The sequence below is a fragment of the Diuraphis noxia genome, unplaced genomic scaffold, assembly GCF_037042655.1.
Source record: "Diuraphis noxia isolate RWA-SAM2 unplaced genomic scaffold, SU_Dnox_SAM2 contig0001, whole genome shotgun sequence".
In the NCBI taxonomy this organism is placed as follows: domain Eukaryota; kingdom Metazoa; phylum Arthropoda; class Insecta; order Hemiptera; family Aphididae; genus Diuraphis; species Diuraphis noxia.
This window is the reverse complement of record NW_028301711.1, coordinates 99628304-99644215: the sequence shown is the minus strand read 5'-3', so window position 1 is coordinate 99644215 and position 15912 is coordinate 99628304. Positions and strand designations below refer to the sequence as shown.

General features: G+C 32.5%; 3 protein-coding genes across 3 annotated transcripts; 1 reads left to right on the top strand and 2 right to left on the bottom strand.

The window, feature by feature from the left end:
* The first annotated feature begins 2462 nt into the window (after nt 1–2462).
* LOC149062758 (protein CFDP2-like) lies at nt 2463–2924 on the top strand. Its single transcript, XM_089215402.1, has 2 exons — nt 2463–2721; nt 2785–2924. Exons 1-2 carry the CDS (start codon nt 2463–2465, stop codon nt 2922–2924), a joined length of 399 nt encoding a protein of 132 aa, XP_089071528.1.
* Nucleotides 2925–10887: 7963 nt separating this feature from the next.
* On the bottom strand, nt 10888–13296 carry LOC149062757 (zinc finger MYM-type protein 1-like). The gene is made up of 2 exons (XM_089216059.1): nt 11311–13296; nt 10888–11211 (listed from the first exon to the last, which is right to left on the bottom strand). Exons 1-2 carry the CDS (start codon nt 13133–13135, stop codon nt 10925–10927), a joined length of 2112 nt encoding a protein of 703 aa, XP_089072185.1. The 5' UTR covers nt 13136–13296; the 3' UTR covers nt 10888–10924.
* Nucleotides 13222–14349, bottom strand: LOC149062756 (KRAB domain-containing protein 2-like). Its single transcript, XM_089215401.1, has 4 exons — nt 14136–14349; nt 13667–14035; nt 13464–13477; nt 13222–13419 (listed from the first exon to the last, which is right to left on the bottom strand). The coding sequence occupies exons 1-4, from the start codon at nt 14347–14349 to the stop codon at nt 13222–13224; spliced, it is 795 nt and encodes a 264-aa protein (XP_089071527.1).
* Nucleotides 14350–15912: the final 1563 nt, after the last annotated feature.

Genomic DNA, 15912 nt, shown 5'->3' with positions numbered 1-15912 from the left:
TATTATTAATATTTATTGGTTATTAATTATTATAATAGTCGGCTAGTCTATTTTTAATTTATAACAACAGCCACTTTTGTAAAAATGCGCGACCGCAGCAATGACACGTATAATAGGTATAAATATATTACGTATTATGTACCTACAACGAAATATAATAGTTCAATGCGATAGCAGATACACATTATTATTATAAAATGGAAATAAAACTATAAATTATCATTGTGATAATGATGTGACTACCTATGACAAAGAGGAAGGTGGCGGTACAGGTTATGAACCGCACTCACACTAATAATCATTTACGACTAACACAAATACATCGGGCGGTGACGACGTGATTACAAATTGCCTAAATTTTACACCTTATTAAATAAGCACTTCCAACCCCCTTAACGCGAGCCGCTGTAACCTGTAACTGGCGTAACTCCGTGTACTGAATTCTGCAGTATTGCCGTGTACCTACTACCTACCGACCACGTTTTTTTTTTTAATGCGTTACGCGATCGCCGACGAGTATTCTCGTCGTCCGACGCCCACCGCCGTTCACTGATGAGCATTTTTTGAATCTGCGAGTGTCGAGTTTCCAGCTAACGTGCCGTTATTACCTTCCGCCGTCTTAAAAGTATTAAGTAAGTAATAACTTTATTAAATTATTTAAATGTCGGTTACCTACCTATATATTTATGCATTGTTCAACTAGGTTAAATTGAAGTAGAGGACTTTAGTTAACTTTTAAAAAAGAGTGTCCCCATCGCTTGTTAAACTTTATTGAGCCACAGAGGCTAACTTAACTTAAACTTCCCCTTTAAAATAATGTAGCAACAAAATTATTATTCTTTGGTAGAAATATTCAGTAGTTGAGAATTCACCTACCTACTGACAATATTATGTTTATAAACTACATAACTATAAACATTTAAATAATGTATCAAGTATTAGGTTAGGCTTCGCTTAGTATGCAGTCAGGGCCGGAGCGAGGGGGGGGGGGTTAAGGGGTCGTCACAACCCTTCACTCATTTAACCTAATATTGCAGTCGGCACATTAACACATTGTCAAATACAACAAAAATATGTATAAAATATAAAAATACAAAAAAAAAAAAAATATGAAAATAAACCAAGGTGGAAAAATGTTCTATTTCAAACTTAGTGGGCCAATGTGATGATTTTTTTCCGTGTCTCCGCAGCTAAAATTAATATCGATATTTTACATTAATTATTGTATTAAATACGTAATGTATACGGACTAAATAAACGCATTTCCTGGAACCCGGATAGCAAACGGTCGCCGTTTGGCAGTTGGCAGTATTTACCACTCACCGTTATCGCAATACTGACGATAAAAATAGACATAGTAATATTTTTGATGAACAGCTTGCTGAACATATTGTAATAATAATTATTATTATCATGAAACAATTTATAATCATAGACCATAGTTGTTTAATATCTTCCATTCTTACGTACAGTGCCTACTTCATACGTCGTCTCATTAGAAAGTGTTCTTGTCTTAATCATTTATACGTTTACATTTTAAAATATTAGTACAATAGTACTACGTTTTTAAATGGGTCTAGGACATTTCGCCGCAACCGTTTCGCCGCAGACCATTTCGCCGCTGTACCATTTCGCCGCAGACCGTTTCGCCACCGCACCGTTTCGCCGCTGGCTTTTTCGCCGCGACCGTTTCGCCGCGAAGGGTTAACCTCCCCACGAAATATCAATAATACCAATGATGTACCTACCTATCATATAGCCATATAGGTATAACAAATAACAATACGTATTAGGTACAAAGATTATACAATTTTTTCAAACCGCATCACCCGAATATTTCATGCGTTTATCCCCGATTATCACATTTTTGATTTTGAAACATACATTTTGATATGTTTCTGAATTCAAATCAGATACATTTTATCACTCCTCCTACTGGAATTCGCAGCTTTAATTTCCGTTTGTGCATAAATGCGCAGCTCATAGGCATGCTCACGGGGTGGAGCCATTCGCTTTATTGTCCTTAAAGGTAATGACCCCTGTTGGTCGGGGTTAGAATAGACCACCGGTTGTTCCTGCCTGTCGTAAAGGCGACTAAAAGGGACTTGTAGTAAGACAGCAGCTACTACAATACTGGGTGTAGGCTCATCAGCTACACACCAGTCAGCAGCCAACAGTTACGGGAAACCGTATAACTGGTGGTTGTACTGCGATACGGAAGGCAACGGGAAACCACCGTATTAATATCCCAAGTAACAGTAATCAACATTTCTTCTTCTCAAGTAAAAAATTCCGGAGGTAAAATAGTCCCCCGTTCGGATCTCCGGGTGGGAACTACAAGAGAGGTAAGAAATGTTAAGGGTGTTAGGGATGCGAAGGAATATAAACGAATAGCAACTTGGAATGTAAGGACTTTATTACAATGTGGGAAACTGGAGAATCTGAAAATAGAAATGGACAAAATGAAAGTAGATATTCTGGGAATATCAGAAATGAGATGGCCAAAGTCAGGAGACTTTTGGAGCGGAGACCATAGAATAATATATACAGGTGCGTCAGAAAAGAAACCTGTCACAGGAGGAGTAGGGATTGTAATGAATAAAACTTTAGGAAAAAAAGTTAAAGGCTATATACAATGTGACGATAGAATCATTCTAGTCAAGTTCCAGACGAAACCAAAAGACACAATAGTAGTTCAAGTATATATGCCGACATCAAATAGTAACGATGAAGAGGTGGAAGAAGTATAAGAGAATATAGATAAAATAATCGAAAATGTTAAAGGGGAAGAGAATCTGGTAGTAATGGGTGATTGGAATGCCGTTGTAGGGGAAGAAAAAGTTAATAACGTAACAGGCGCCTATGGGTTGGGAAAGCGAAATAAAAGAGGAGAACGATTATTAGAATTTTTATGCAAAACATAACTTAATAATCACAAACACATGCTTCGATCACCATCCAAGAAGAAGATACACGTGGAAAATGCCTGGAGACATAAATAGATATCAAATAGATTACATCATGGTGAAGAACAGATTTAAAAATCAAGTAAAGGAAAGTAGAAGTTACCCAGGAGTGGATATAAATAGCGACCACAATCTAGTAATGATGAAATGTGAACTTAAATTTAAAAGAATAACGGGTAAAAAGAAGGAAGTAGCGCAATGGAAAATTAAAAATCTGAGAGATGGAAAAATAAACAAAAAATATAATGAAGATACTAATGGTGTAATTATTGAAGAATCCCAAAATATTAAAGGAAGATGGCAGAACTTGAAAGACACAATTACATTGGCTGCAACGAAAACTTTAGGAAATAGCAACAATACAGCGAGAAAGGAATGGATTACAATGGAAATAGTCAACATGATAGAGGAAAGAAGGAAATACAAGAGTTCGAGCAGTATAGATGGGCAGGAAAAATACAGAGTACTGAGGAATTTTAAATTATTTTACAACTTTTTTATAACTTTAAACTTAAATACAAATATATAAAAATATGGTATTTTGAAATTAAAAACATATAGGTACTTACAGTGAATTCGACACACTATCGCAATCATTGGCCGTAAACTTGATTAATAACGTAGAGTCAAAGTTAAGATAACTATAAGTAATAAAGATAAGTTAATTATATACTACGGGTTTCATATTTTCTCATTTTCGTTAAATGTGAAACCGACTGTGCCTACCTATGGGTTTTTATTGAAGTTATTTTTTGGCGAAATATGCATTTATTTATTATTTTTTGGCTAAATATGCAATTATTCATAAAAATCCCTAAATATGCAAAATAAAATTGAATGCATCTGATTCTATGTCGCACAAAACGAATTTATAACTTGGTCTGCAATGTGCACGACTAAAAGAAAAAATATGCAAAAGTCATAAATATCCTAACCCTAGTAATTACCCTGTGACCTACTCGAGGTGGTGTTGCATAGCAAGTCGAGGGATATTTTCGATTTGCGGAGCGGAGCAACGGCGCCGAGCAGCGTAGCGACGAGTGCCGCAAAACGTGTGATCACTGTTCATACTACGACATAACTTTGATTAGTTATAACTAGGTAAATCGACGTTTTAAAAATGATGGTGCCAAAAATATATATAAATATATTTGTGTAACAGATATTCCCAGTTACGGGATAACTAGGCGGATAACTTATTATTAAAACAACATCAAAAGATATTAAGATAAAAATTGTAGGTCATAAACTCTTACCTGTCTAATGTTTCGGTCGGGCTTGAAATCATCGTAATTGGCACTCGGCAGTATGCGGTATGCATTATTTGTGAAACATGTGTCTTAATCTTTTAAATATTGTTGAATTTTTCTCGTGCAAAACAAACGGGCCCGTTAGTATCGAAGTACTAGAAAAACTTCAAGAGTGGAATCTAATAAGTAAAAATAATACATTAAAGTGTAACGAAGGGCATATTCTTCATTTATGTCCCTTGAATAGTGCTATCGATGGATTTGTATGGCGATGTCGAGAAAAAAAATAAAAGGTCTTCGAGATGCGAATTTTTTCAATCGATTCGCAAACATACTTTTTTTTAATCTCATCTGTCCCTTTTTCAAATAGTGGCATTTTCTTATTTGTGGCTTAAACATGTTTCACTATCTTTTATAATGGAGCAAAATCGTTATCGGTCGTGTTATTATCTACACTCGCTCCTGAATTCAACGGTGTTTTCAGAATTGTGATATCACTAGTATTCAAGGAGATATTAAATGTTATTTATTTCGAACCTCTTAGTGGTTCTCAAACATGGAACTATAATATCATATATTATTGAATTCCTCATATATTTTTGTGTTTACGTGATATTTATAGCATTTTACTTTCATTGTGATATTACTGTTGTTTTAATTACTTGTTGTTACGACTGTTACGTACATATTGTCAACATTTGGTTTAAAATCATATATTTTATTATTTATTTAATTTTTAATCTGCTAAAATGTCCAAAAAATCTCTAACTGAAGATGAAATTGTAAATGAGCTAAATGAATTTTACGCCAATTCAGAATCTGAAGACGAGTTCGACATAGGAGAAACAGACGAAGCTCTCGAAGATTTTGAAATTGAACCTCAAGTACAAGGTGAGATTGGAAATTTATTCAAAATATTTACTGTAATATTTTAACAAATGTAACTTATAAAACAGTTTGTGTTCTAAAGTGTTTTTATTGTATTATAGTATTTCAAAATATTGATATTGATGAAGCTCTCAATAATTTTGAATTTGATAACTTTGAAGACTTATGTAACTATAATAAATTATGTCAATTATAATATATTTTTACTATTTCATAAGAATTTTTATGTGATGCTGTATGGTATGTATTGCTTACAGTTAATACTTCTCCTTTAAACTCTTCACCATTACAACCTGGTGAACATTTTCAAGATGATTCAGAAGAAAATGGTAAGTAATAAGTCTTTATAATTTGTATTATTCTTATAAAGCTAATAATTTAGCTATAATTTGTATAGTCTTCTATAAATATTATAATAGTCTTACTGTTCAATTTTGTCTAGTATTGTAGGTATATAAATTATATTATATTTTTCAATTATATCTCAACCTATTTTAGATTTGCCTGTTAGTCAATCATCACCAGAAATATGCACTAGAAATGTACCTAGAAAAAAGGTGCCTTCATCTGATATTCCAAAACCATTTGGTCCACTGAAATGGAAAAAGAGAGCTATTAATTTTAAACCAAAAATCCATCCATTTACTCAAAATAAGGTAATTTAATTTTTTTTCGATATAGGTACCAGTTATTTTATTCCATTAAATCTAATATCTTAGGCTGGAATACAGAAAAAAGAATTTGGTTTAAATGAAAGTTCTCCAATGTTGGACTTTTTTGAAGCATTCATAACACCAAATCTCATGGGAAAGATTGTATTTGAAACCAATCGATATGCACAACAACAAACTTTTTCAGAACACTTTAAGTTTAACTAAATGGAAGGATACATCAATTGGTGAAATGTATGTGTTTTTAGAAATTAATATGTTGATGGCTAGGAATAAAAAATTAACAATTCAAGATTATTGGTCTACTAATGAACTTTTGCATCAAAATATATTTGGGAAATTAATGAGTAGAGATAGATATTTGTTACTCCTACGATTAATTCATTTTTGTGATAATAACCAACAAATCCATGGTGAACGGCTTTATAAAATACAAATGGTGATATCTGAAGTTCAAAAAAATTTTAAAGATGCTCTTATTCCTTTTTCTAACTTAGCTATTGATGAAAGCTTACTTTTATGGAAGGGACGTTTGTCTTTTAAGCAATATATAAAATCAAAAAGACATAGATTTGGAATAAAATTATACATTTTATGTGATTGTGAAACTGATTTTATTTTAAATTTCTCCATATACACAGGTGCTAGTAATTATAAAGACCCTTTAGAAGACCAATTAGGGAAATCTGGAGTTATAGTAAAGAAACTTATAAAACCATATTTTTACCACGGTTATTCATTATATACTGATAACTTTTCCACTTCACCATCCTTAGCAATGTATTTACATTAAAAAATAAAATAAACTCTTGTGGAACAGTTAGGAAAAATAGAAAATTAATGCCAGATATACATTCAAAATTAAAACTATGAGAAAGGGAATCAATGTGCACTAATAAACTATTAGCTGTACACTGGAAAGATCGCAGAGATGTGTACATGTTGACAACTATGCATAAATATACAATGGTAACCACAAAAAAAATTGATAGAGCTACTGGAGATAAATATCTAAAACCAGAGTGTGTGATAAGCTACAATGCTAATATGGGTGCTATTGATAAATCAGTCATGCTTTTAAGTTCAATCGAATGTGTACGCCGTACCATGAAGTGGTACAAAAAATTGTTTTTTCATATAGTTGATATATCTCTACTGAATGCATATTCAGCTTATAAAACGGTGACAAGAAAACATATTTCATTAGCTGACTTTCAATTGCAATTAATTAATGAACTGATATTAAAATATCAATGTGAAGCTAGCATGACAACTAATAGGAGAAAAAACCAATGGACACTACACAAAAGCGCTTACAACAAGGCGCTAGTCACTTTCCAGAGTTGGTGCCACTTACACCATCAAAAAAACAAGGAAGACGATATTGTTTTGTTTGCAGTCACAAGAAGGAAAACAAAAAAAGAAAAGATTCCATTTACTGCTGTATTGAATGTGATGTTGGTTTATGTGTTACCCCCTGTTTTAAAGTTTACCACACACAAAAAGAATTTAAAAAAAAAATATTACTTATAATATTTTAAAAGTACTATTATTGTTTCCTTTGTATTATTTTATTTATGTATTGTTTTTATTGTAATTTTACAAGGTTATACAGTCAAGTTCAATGATTTTATTTTGTTATTATTATCTTATTTTAAATACTTATGTTTATGTATTTTATTCTGTTTTATTTTATTTATGAAATTGGTTATTTTGTATTTTTATTTAATTAATAATTTGATTACTACAAGTTAAATATTTGTGTATATTATCATCAATTTAATTTATCATTAGCTCAAATTAAATGAAGTAAAAAAATCAATGTTGAAAAGTTTATCCATACCATACACTGTATTATAATGTTATGTTGTGACGTTAAAGTTAGCGTATTGCACAAGTTTGGAAACCCATGACTGCCAAATTTACATTTAGCTGTAACTCTGTAAGTTTTTGTTCAACATTTTTTTTTTAAATTTTCTCATTTTCAAAATGTCCAAATCTTACAGTATAAAGTGATAACATTTTTTTATTTTTTTTTCAAAAATCTTCAGTACAGGACACGTACTTATGATTTTAGTACATAGCAGTGAAAGGGTTAATTATATGCATTTTAAAAGTTTCATTATTTCAAAACTAATTATAATAAACATAAGTCCCCCTTTTTTAAAAAACAAATTAAGTTCAAAAAATTCAAAATTTAGGAATTTTCGAATTTCAAATCGTTATAACTCAAAAACTAAGTGTTAGCGCAATTTTTTTTGGCACCATCATTTTTAGAACGTCGATTTACCTAGGTTTCGAAAAAAAAATTGAAAAAATCACATGGTAGCTAAACTGCAATTGTTCCAAACTTTTTGTAAGTCGAAAAAAACACTGGTTCCTGTTATATTATAATAGTTCGATACTTTGATGCGGTTATTTTATTATTAGCCACTAACTTTTACAGTTTTTTACGTTTTGAGTTGTTTTCCATTGTTGAGACAGGTAAAAATCATTACAGAGTGATATATTATGAACATTGTATAATGTATATTAGATATTTGATACAATGGTCAATGGTGAATGGGTCACCAAATAAATCATAGATACACTTGTCACTTACCTATGTTATATGTTGCAGGTATTATAGGTACACCGTTTATACGCGAGGAGTATTACGTAAATATTAATCAATTAAATTAATAATTAATTATGTAACAATCAATGATTTAACAATGTTATTTTAAGAATTCCAGAGTATACCTACCAATCCTGACCTAATTTGTTCTAATATGTTAATAGTTAATACGGCTGAATCCTCTAATTTGACTTAGTAGCATATAATTTTATTAAGTGCATGGGTTTGCTCAATTCACGATAAAATAATTTTCTAATAATTGTATAATTTTTATTTTGAAACAAACATTTTTTTTTTAGTCTTAGTTATTTAAATAGTTAATAGTGCCTTTTCTTACATGGTATGCATTACGTAACATATATGAATAAAGTTCAATTTTGGATTTGAACGTGGCCCGTGAGAAATACACAGGAGGTTATTAAATATCTGTAGTGCCAAACAAAGCAATATAGGCTAAATGTTACGAACTAATAATTACATTAAACGGTCAGGATATTGTATTAATTGTAGGTACATTTGTCATTTGCATGTTTATTAAAAATCATATACCTAGATAATAATTGCATAGTTATTGTCACGTGCCATTAAGCCGTGAACGTATACCTACAAAATATGTTATTATTTTTTCTTTCTAAAAAGTATTGTTTTGTGGGACTTTGTTATATTATTATTTATTATGGATTCTAAAATAAAAGCGTTTGCCCCCGGCCAACAGAGTGCAAGCACTGAAAGCGAATGGCTCCATGACACGGCATCGGCGGTGACGAAGATGGTGAAGGTCCGCAGAAAGCAGGTCGCTGATTTTAATGTGGTGGTGTAAAATAAAACAAACTGTCGAATAGTTGATTCACTGCGTTTCGCGTATATTTAATGGTCAAAACAACAACTAACATACGAGTAACGCGTATGTTAAAATAAGTGTAACGACCAGGTGATCGGCAAAGTCGTGGTTTTCCGTTGTACGGGTCGGCGTGTGCCGCACGGAGGTCGTTGATCGAGAGAGAAGGCCGGCGGCGGACGGCGGTCGGTACGCGTCCGGCGCGACTTTGCTTCCCGTCCCGCCTTGTGCCGTTGAGGCGTGGCGGGAGAGTCGACTGTCGCGCGGTCGTATCCCGTGGTGGCGGTTGACAAGAGCGTAGACAGGTCGCTGCGGCACCTGTACTTACTACTTTGTACCGGTTGCCGTTGCGGACCGTGTCATCCACCCTGTGAGCATGCCTATGAGCTGCGCATTTATGCACAAACGGAAATTAAAGCTGCGAATTCCAGTTGGAGGAGTGATAAAATGTAACTGATTTGAATTGAGAAACATATCAACATATTGAAACATATGTTTCAAAATCAAAAATGTGATAATCGGGGATAAATGCATGAAATATTCGGGTGATGCGGTTTGAAAAAATTGTATAATCTTTGTACCTAATACCTATTGTTATTTGTTATACCTATATGGCTATATGATAGGTAGGTACATCATTGGTATTGTTGATATTTCGTGGGGAGGTTAACCCTTCGCGGCGAAACGGTCGCGGCGAAATGGTACAGCGGCGAAACGGTCGCGGCGAAATGTCCTGGCTCGTTTTTAAATATGTGTGACAATAATAAAACAAAACGCAAACGCACTAAGGTCGAATGTTTGTCATGTGGAAGAAAATTTGAAATCTTGTCTGGTTTGTATTCAGCCACTTTTTAAAGTATTATTGGTGCCTATAAGTTCAAATATAACTATAAAAGATGTAGAAAAAGCATTTTTCTTGTTTCCAAAAAACTGTGACATGTCAAATGCAACAGATTTCAATAGCGCATTATGTGAGATAAATATATTAAGGCTACAAACTGAAAATGCTAAATCATTGGCTAACGTCATGGATGTAGCCAACAAATTAAAGACCATAATTCCTATGGCTAATGAACTTTGTCGTTTAGCATTAACATCACCAGTTACCATAGCTTCAAATGAACGATGTTTCAGCAAGCTAAAATTAATCAAAAACCATTTAAGAACTACTATGACCAGTTCCCGATTAAATGATTTGATTATACTTGATTCTGAGAAAGACATTTTAGATAACATTGAAATGACAAATATGATACAAATATGGGCATTATTAAAAGAAAGAAGAATTTCGGTGTAATATATGTATATATATGTCACAGTTAAAATCCGAAATCCGTCGAAACTAGTTTTAACTAGTCAAAACTAGTTCCCACAAATCCCTTTAGTCACTTCCAGTAGCGAGGCTTGAGGTTTTTGGTCGGGGAGACACTGAAAAAAAATGGCACTAATATGCCTAGACTCCCCCCCTTTTTTTTCGTGCTTGAGCCCGGCAATTATGGACATTATCTATAACTTATAAGGTAAAAAATAAATGTTCAAAAACTAAAAACAAAATTAAATTATATTTAAAAACTTAAAATATATACTAAAGATAATATTAATTAATATTTAATATAACATAATATATTGTACATAAACATAATATATGCAACTCGCATTAAGTCATTGATATGAATACCTAGTTAAAAACAAATTTACGTTAATTTATATATTAAATCTATTTTTCTATTTTTTGTCTTAGAAAATAAGTCAATGACATTGTCAATAAATGTTGGGTCAGTGGCTAATTCGCTCAACATTTTCTTCTCGATAGCCATAGTACACAAATTTGAGAATCTATCGTGGGTCATTGTATTTCTTAGAAACGTCTTGATTCTTTTTAGAGTACTCATACTTCTTTCACTAGAAGCCGTTGTTACAGGAATACACAAAATTAATTGTAACAATTTTGTAAGCTCTACGTACACTTCTTGTAACTCAGCTAAAACAAATATGATTAAGTATATTATAATTTAATACCTACAGTGTTTTTTAAAAATAAAAATGATCAACTTAATTTAATATATTATTATGTACCAACCATTAATAATATAATTCAGCAATTCTTTAGGTGGGAGATGTTTGTTATCATCATTGTAAATAATTGTCAATTCATTTTGTAATCTCTCTTGTTCGAATACTCCAGGGAAAACTTTTAGTAGTTGATTTAGTTTCTCAATTGGAAAATGTTTTTTGTAATTTTTAAACTCATTATTGTTTGCAAGCTCAATAAATTTTAAAACGTGAAAATCTTGAAATCGAACTTCAGTTTGGATAATTATTGAGTCCAATATTTCATACGTAAGATTTTTCAGGCTATTTACATCTTTGTCTGTATATTGAAGTTCGTTATTCAATTCTATTGCAGATTGGCAACACTCGGTTATAGTATTTTGGTCATTTCTCATAGCTGATAATTGCGTAGATAAATTTTTTATTTCATTTATGCAAGTTTGTACATCCGCAGTGGATTTTTTTTGAAGTATTAAAAATACATGATCCGAGTATATAAATATTCGATGAAACAGACATAATAAATAGACAAATTTTGGATTTGATAATTTATGCAATAACCCATAAGCTGTACTTATAGAAATCGGATCCCAGTCTTCCCCCTCAGTTACATACGATATCGCTTTTTGTAGTTCTTTAAAATGTGCACTTATAGTAGCTGCTGCTCTTGAATGGTAATTCCACCTTGTTTCGCAACTTTTTGGCAACTTAAAACCTTTGTCCCGAAGCAGTTCAGTTCGTTTTGGTGATTTACTGAAAAATGTGTGAAACATTGTAAGGTCACTTATAAAAATACGAACGGACTTAATATTTTTTGACCCATGTAAAAAAATTAGGTTCAGTTGATGGGCATAGCAGTGAATAAATAGGGCTTTTGGATAGGTTTTTTTAATAATGGCTTGGACTCCATTTTGTTTTCCAGCCATGACGGCTGCACCATCATAAGTCTGACAGATAATCTTATCGTTTATATTCCATTTGGTTATTTCTGCCAATAAAATATTTGAGAGCCCAACAGCACTTTTATCTTTTGATACGTCAAAAAAACCAATAAATCTCTCTTCAACGTTGTTGTCAACAACGTATCTAAAAATAATACTCATTTGTGATTTGCATGACACATCAGTGGTTTCATCGGCTTGTATAGACACAAACTTTGCATTTTTCAAATCGTTCATTATTTTAGTATTTACAACATCTGTAATACAAGCAATTAAATCATTTTGCACATCACTAGACGTTCCTTTAAATAAAGAGTTGGACAAAAAATGTTCTTTGAGTATTTGTTCTTCTTGCGATAAGAGTTCTAATAGCTCTAAATAATTACCCTTACTTAATGAGCTTTTTTGTTCATCGTGTCCCCGGAAAGCTAACTCTTGTTTCCCCAAATAACACACAACATGGATTAATCGAGCTAATATGCGACGGTTAATGCCAACTTGTTCATTATATTTTATGGCTTGCAAGCGTCGCCCTTCTGATAGCGCATGATCAATTATATTTTTACCAAGTAACTTAAATTGTTCCTGACAAACGAGATGCCTTTCAGAAATAGCATGTTTGTTTGCTTTTCGTTCGAAATTTTTCATATTTGACATACCTTCGTTGCTCCAGGTTTTCTCTCCTCTTAATAATAAGCAATAAAAACAATATAGTTTATTTCTTACCTGACTACCAGTAAGCCATTTATATTTTGAATACCACACGAATTGAAATTTTCTAGTTGTTTTTCCGTCAGCTGTCATTAAATTCAATAAGGGACACGGTTTTTTATTTTTTAGTTCAAATTTTTTTTCGTACGAATAGTTGTTAACTCCATCGTTCAAAATTTCATTAATTAAATCGTCAGCCATTATGACAATAAAATAAAACACTACAAGTTTACGATGGCGCGGCGTGAGTGTGACAATCGCAACGGCAACGTATTAAATAATAAATATTAAGGATTGAGGTAATTACGAACGGCGAGACATGTCTCATAGCGTACATAGTAAACCCCACTCTGATTGACAATCCCCTGTACTCGCGTGCCCATATTTGTGAGACGTTGCGTCGCAACGTCTCTTAGATATAATACCATATTTGGAATGACCCGTATCGCCAGCTCGTACGCACGGCCGTATCGCGCGCTTCTAATCTATTTTAAGAAATCCATAACTGTACAACACTACAACGAAAAACCGATTTTAACAATACTGAAACATATACATAATATATTTTATAATATAAAATAAAATTCACATTTTCTAATATTAAATAAAACAAAATAATTATTTGTTTGTCCCGTGTTCTAATTTCTAAGTGGGGAGACGTTGTCTCTTTGTCTCCTATGACGCTTCGCCACTGGTCACTTCTGATTTTAACTAGTTAAAACTAGAATTTACGTCCATTGTCCGAATGCAGAAGAACCGGAGCACCAAAAGTTAAAAAAATATCTAATAAATGGCTTGCAACTTCTTCTGCACGCTTGGTTTGCAAAGGGCGGAGCAGAACGAATTTTGTCAGATGATCCTGATAATTAAGTATAAACTTAAACTGTGCATCGGGCTGCGACTGCATGCCTATTAAATCTATTTTACATCTACTATTAAATTCAGTGTGCAAAATTGGTTTTGAAACGAGTCCTTTCTTTCCTATTTTTTTCTTTTTTTGGCACGTTTCACAGAGGGACAAAAAAATATTTATCATATCAGTGGTGATGTTGGCGTACTTTCTTGAAGTTTCAACCTTCAGACGATCTCTTCCTCCATGCCCTACAGCGATGTGTGACAAATCAATGACAAAGTCAATAAATGTCTTCCGTTGGCAAATAATATTTAACCAGATCTCCGCGGGTCACCAGCTTTTTTGTACCGCCAACTTCTAAAACATTAAACCGCTTCATCTTTATATACTGAGTCGATGTTTTTTTAGTTGCTGCTATCGCATCCTCGACCTCTTTTAGAAGTAAATCATAAGCATCTCTTGTAATTATATTATAATGATTGTCTTTTTTTTCTTTCGCCGATTCCGTAAGTTTCTTAAAAAAACGTTCTTGAGTATTCATTTCTGTCTCAGTTTCCGACATGATACGAAAATATACGAAAAAATATAATAATATGCGAAAAAAGAACTTAGAATAAAAATCGGGCAATTCGCGACAAAAACCACGTAGATACAAGCACAATGACTACAACGAACAAACACAATCGCACTGGCGAAACACGGCATCTTCGACGATATACGCTGACATCTATATCAATAACGTATTATTATTAATATTATTGTAGGTAAAATTTGTCGAAATTACAGTATCTGAGTGATGGACGACTAGTTTAAGTTATCTTAATTGAATTGATGATCGGCCGGTCGAATTATCGAGCAATATTTGTCGCGGTCGTTATCGCAACTGCTTATATTTTTGTCCGCGATAACGCGACCGGACAACGGTCGCACGGCGGTCCAGCCGTCGCGTGGCGGCCGTTGACGGCTTTCTAGCCTAAACACGGTCGCGTGGCGGCCGTTGACGGCTTTCTAGCCTAAACACGGTCGCCGGACGTATACTGTTATATTATTATTATTATTGCATTTATTGTAATAAAGTGCCGTCCGTTCTTATACTATGCGACGCTATTACTTATAAAATTAACAAATATGTTTTTTGTTTTAATATTTATAATAATACAACTTTTATGTCATAATGAGTACTTTGTATAACTAAACTATAAAGAATTTGTTTTCCATCAACATTAATTACTCCAAATGTTTGGTTGTAATTGAATTGCTCAAACTGTTTTTAAATATTTTTAAGTAGAAATGATCTTTTATAGGCCACTTGGGTACCGGGCTACCGGCATAGTAAATAATAAACACTGATATAAGCAATGGATAATGTAGGATAAACATTAGAGAAAATTACACTTAATTAATGCATTGTAATATGTAACTATAAAATTCTATAGTTTTTACATGTTACACATGGTTTTGATATGTCTTTTTCCTCATCTTCATTTTCTGTGTACCTACTTATTATGTATTTATGTACCTATAGTTCTTCAGCACATTCATCATCTACAGATGTCTTTAAATGTTTCCAAGATTTTTAAAAACTTAACATTTTGTCAGATAGGTAGTTTATTTTTATTGTTTTTTTATTTTATTATCATTATCATCATCAAATTAAGGTTTTAATTTTACATGTAACTTAAAGAAAGCATTTTTAGGTAGTCCATTCACAAATGAATCAAAATTAATAGGTAGAAATAATTTTAAATCAATAAGTATAATTTCTTTATTATTTGTAAATTGTTTTTCTGAATAAATCAAATATTAAATTTATACTATAACACTAGACTTAAACTTCACTTTAAGATTATAACAAAATGTATTTATAATAAGGGTCATGAAATATTATTTACAATTTTATACAACTGAGCACTGATTATACTATTTGTTACTTATGTTTAAACCATTTTTTTTAAACGTAGGGCCGGCCCATATAGTATCCGTCAGTATCGGCCCATCTGGAAAATTCCAGATTTCCAGATAGTCCACTCCGCCCCTGGCACCAAGAAAACAATAATTATAGGGTAAGGCCCTTTTGACACGACAATATAATATATAAAAAAAAACAATAATGGCAAACAACCTT

Bases quoted from the DNA above. Each gene is read 5' to 3' on its own strand.
- LOC149062758 (XM_089215402.1), top strand. From the start codon at position 2,463: ATGAAAGTAGATATTCTGGGAATATCAGAAATGAGATGGCCAAAGTCA. The intron at 2,722-2,784 runs GTAACGATGAAG...AAAATGTTAAAG, and splicing joins ATATATGCCGACATCAAATA to GGGAAGAGAATCTGGTAGTA.
- LOC149062757 (XM_089216059.1), bottom strand. From the start codon at position 13,135: ATGGCTGACGATTTAATTAATGAAATTTTGAACGATGGAGTTAACAAC. The intron at 11,212-11,310 runs GTTGGTACATAA...TATTTGTTTTAG, and splicing joins GCTGAATTATATTATTAATG to CTGAGTTACAAGAAGTGTAC.
- LOC149062756 (XM_089215401.1), bottom strand. From the start codon at position 14,349: ATGTCGGAAACTGAGACAGAAATGAATACTCAAGAACGTTTTTTTAAG. The intron at 14,036-14,135 runs GTACAAAAAAGC...ACATCGCTGTAG, and splicing joins TAATGTTTTAGAAGTTGGCG to GGCATGGAGGAAGAGATCGT.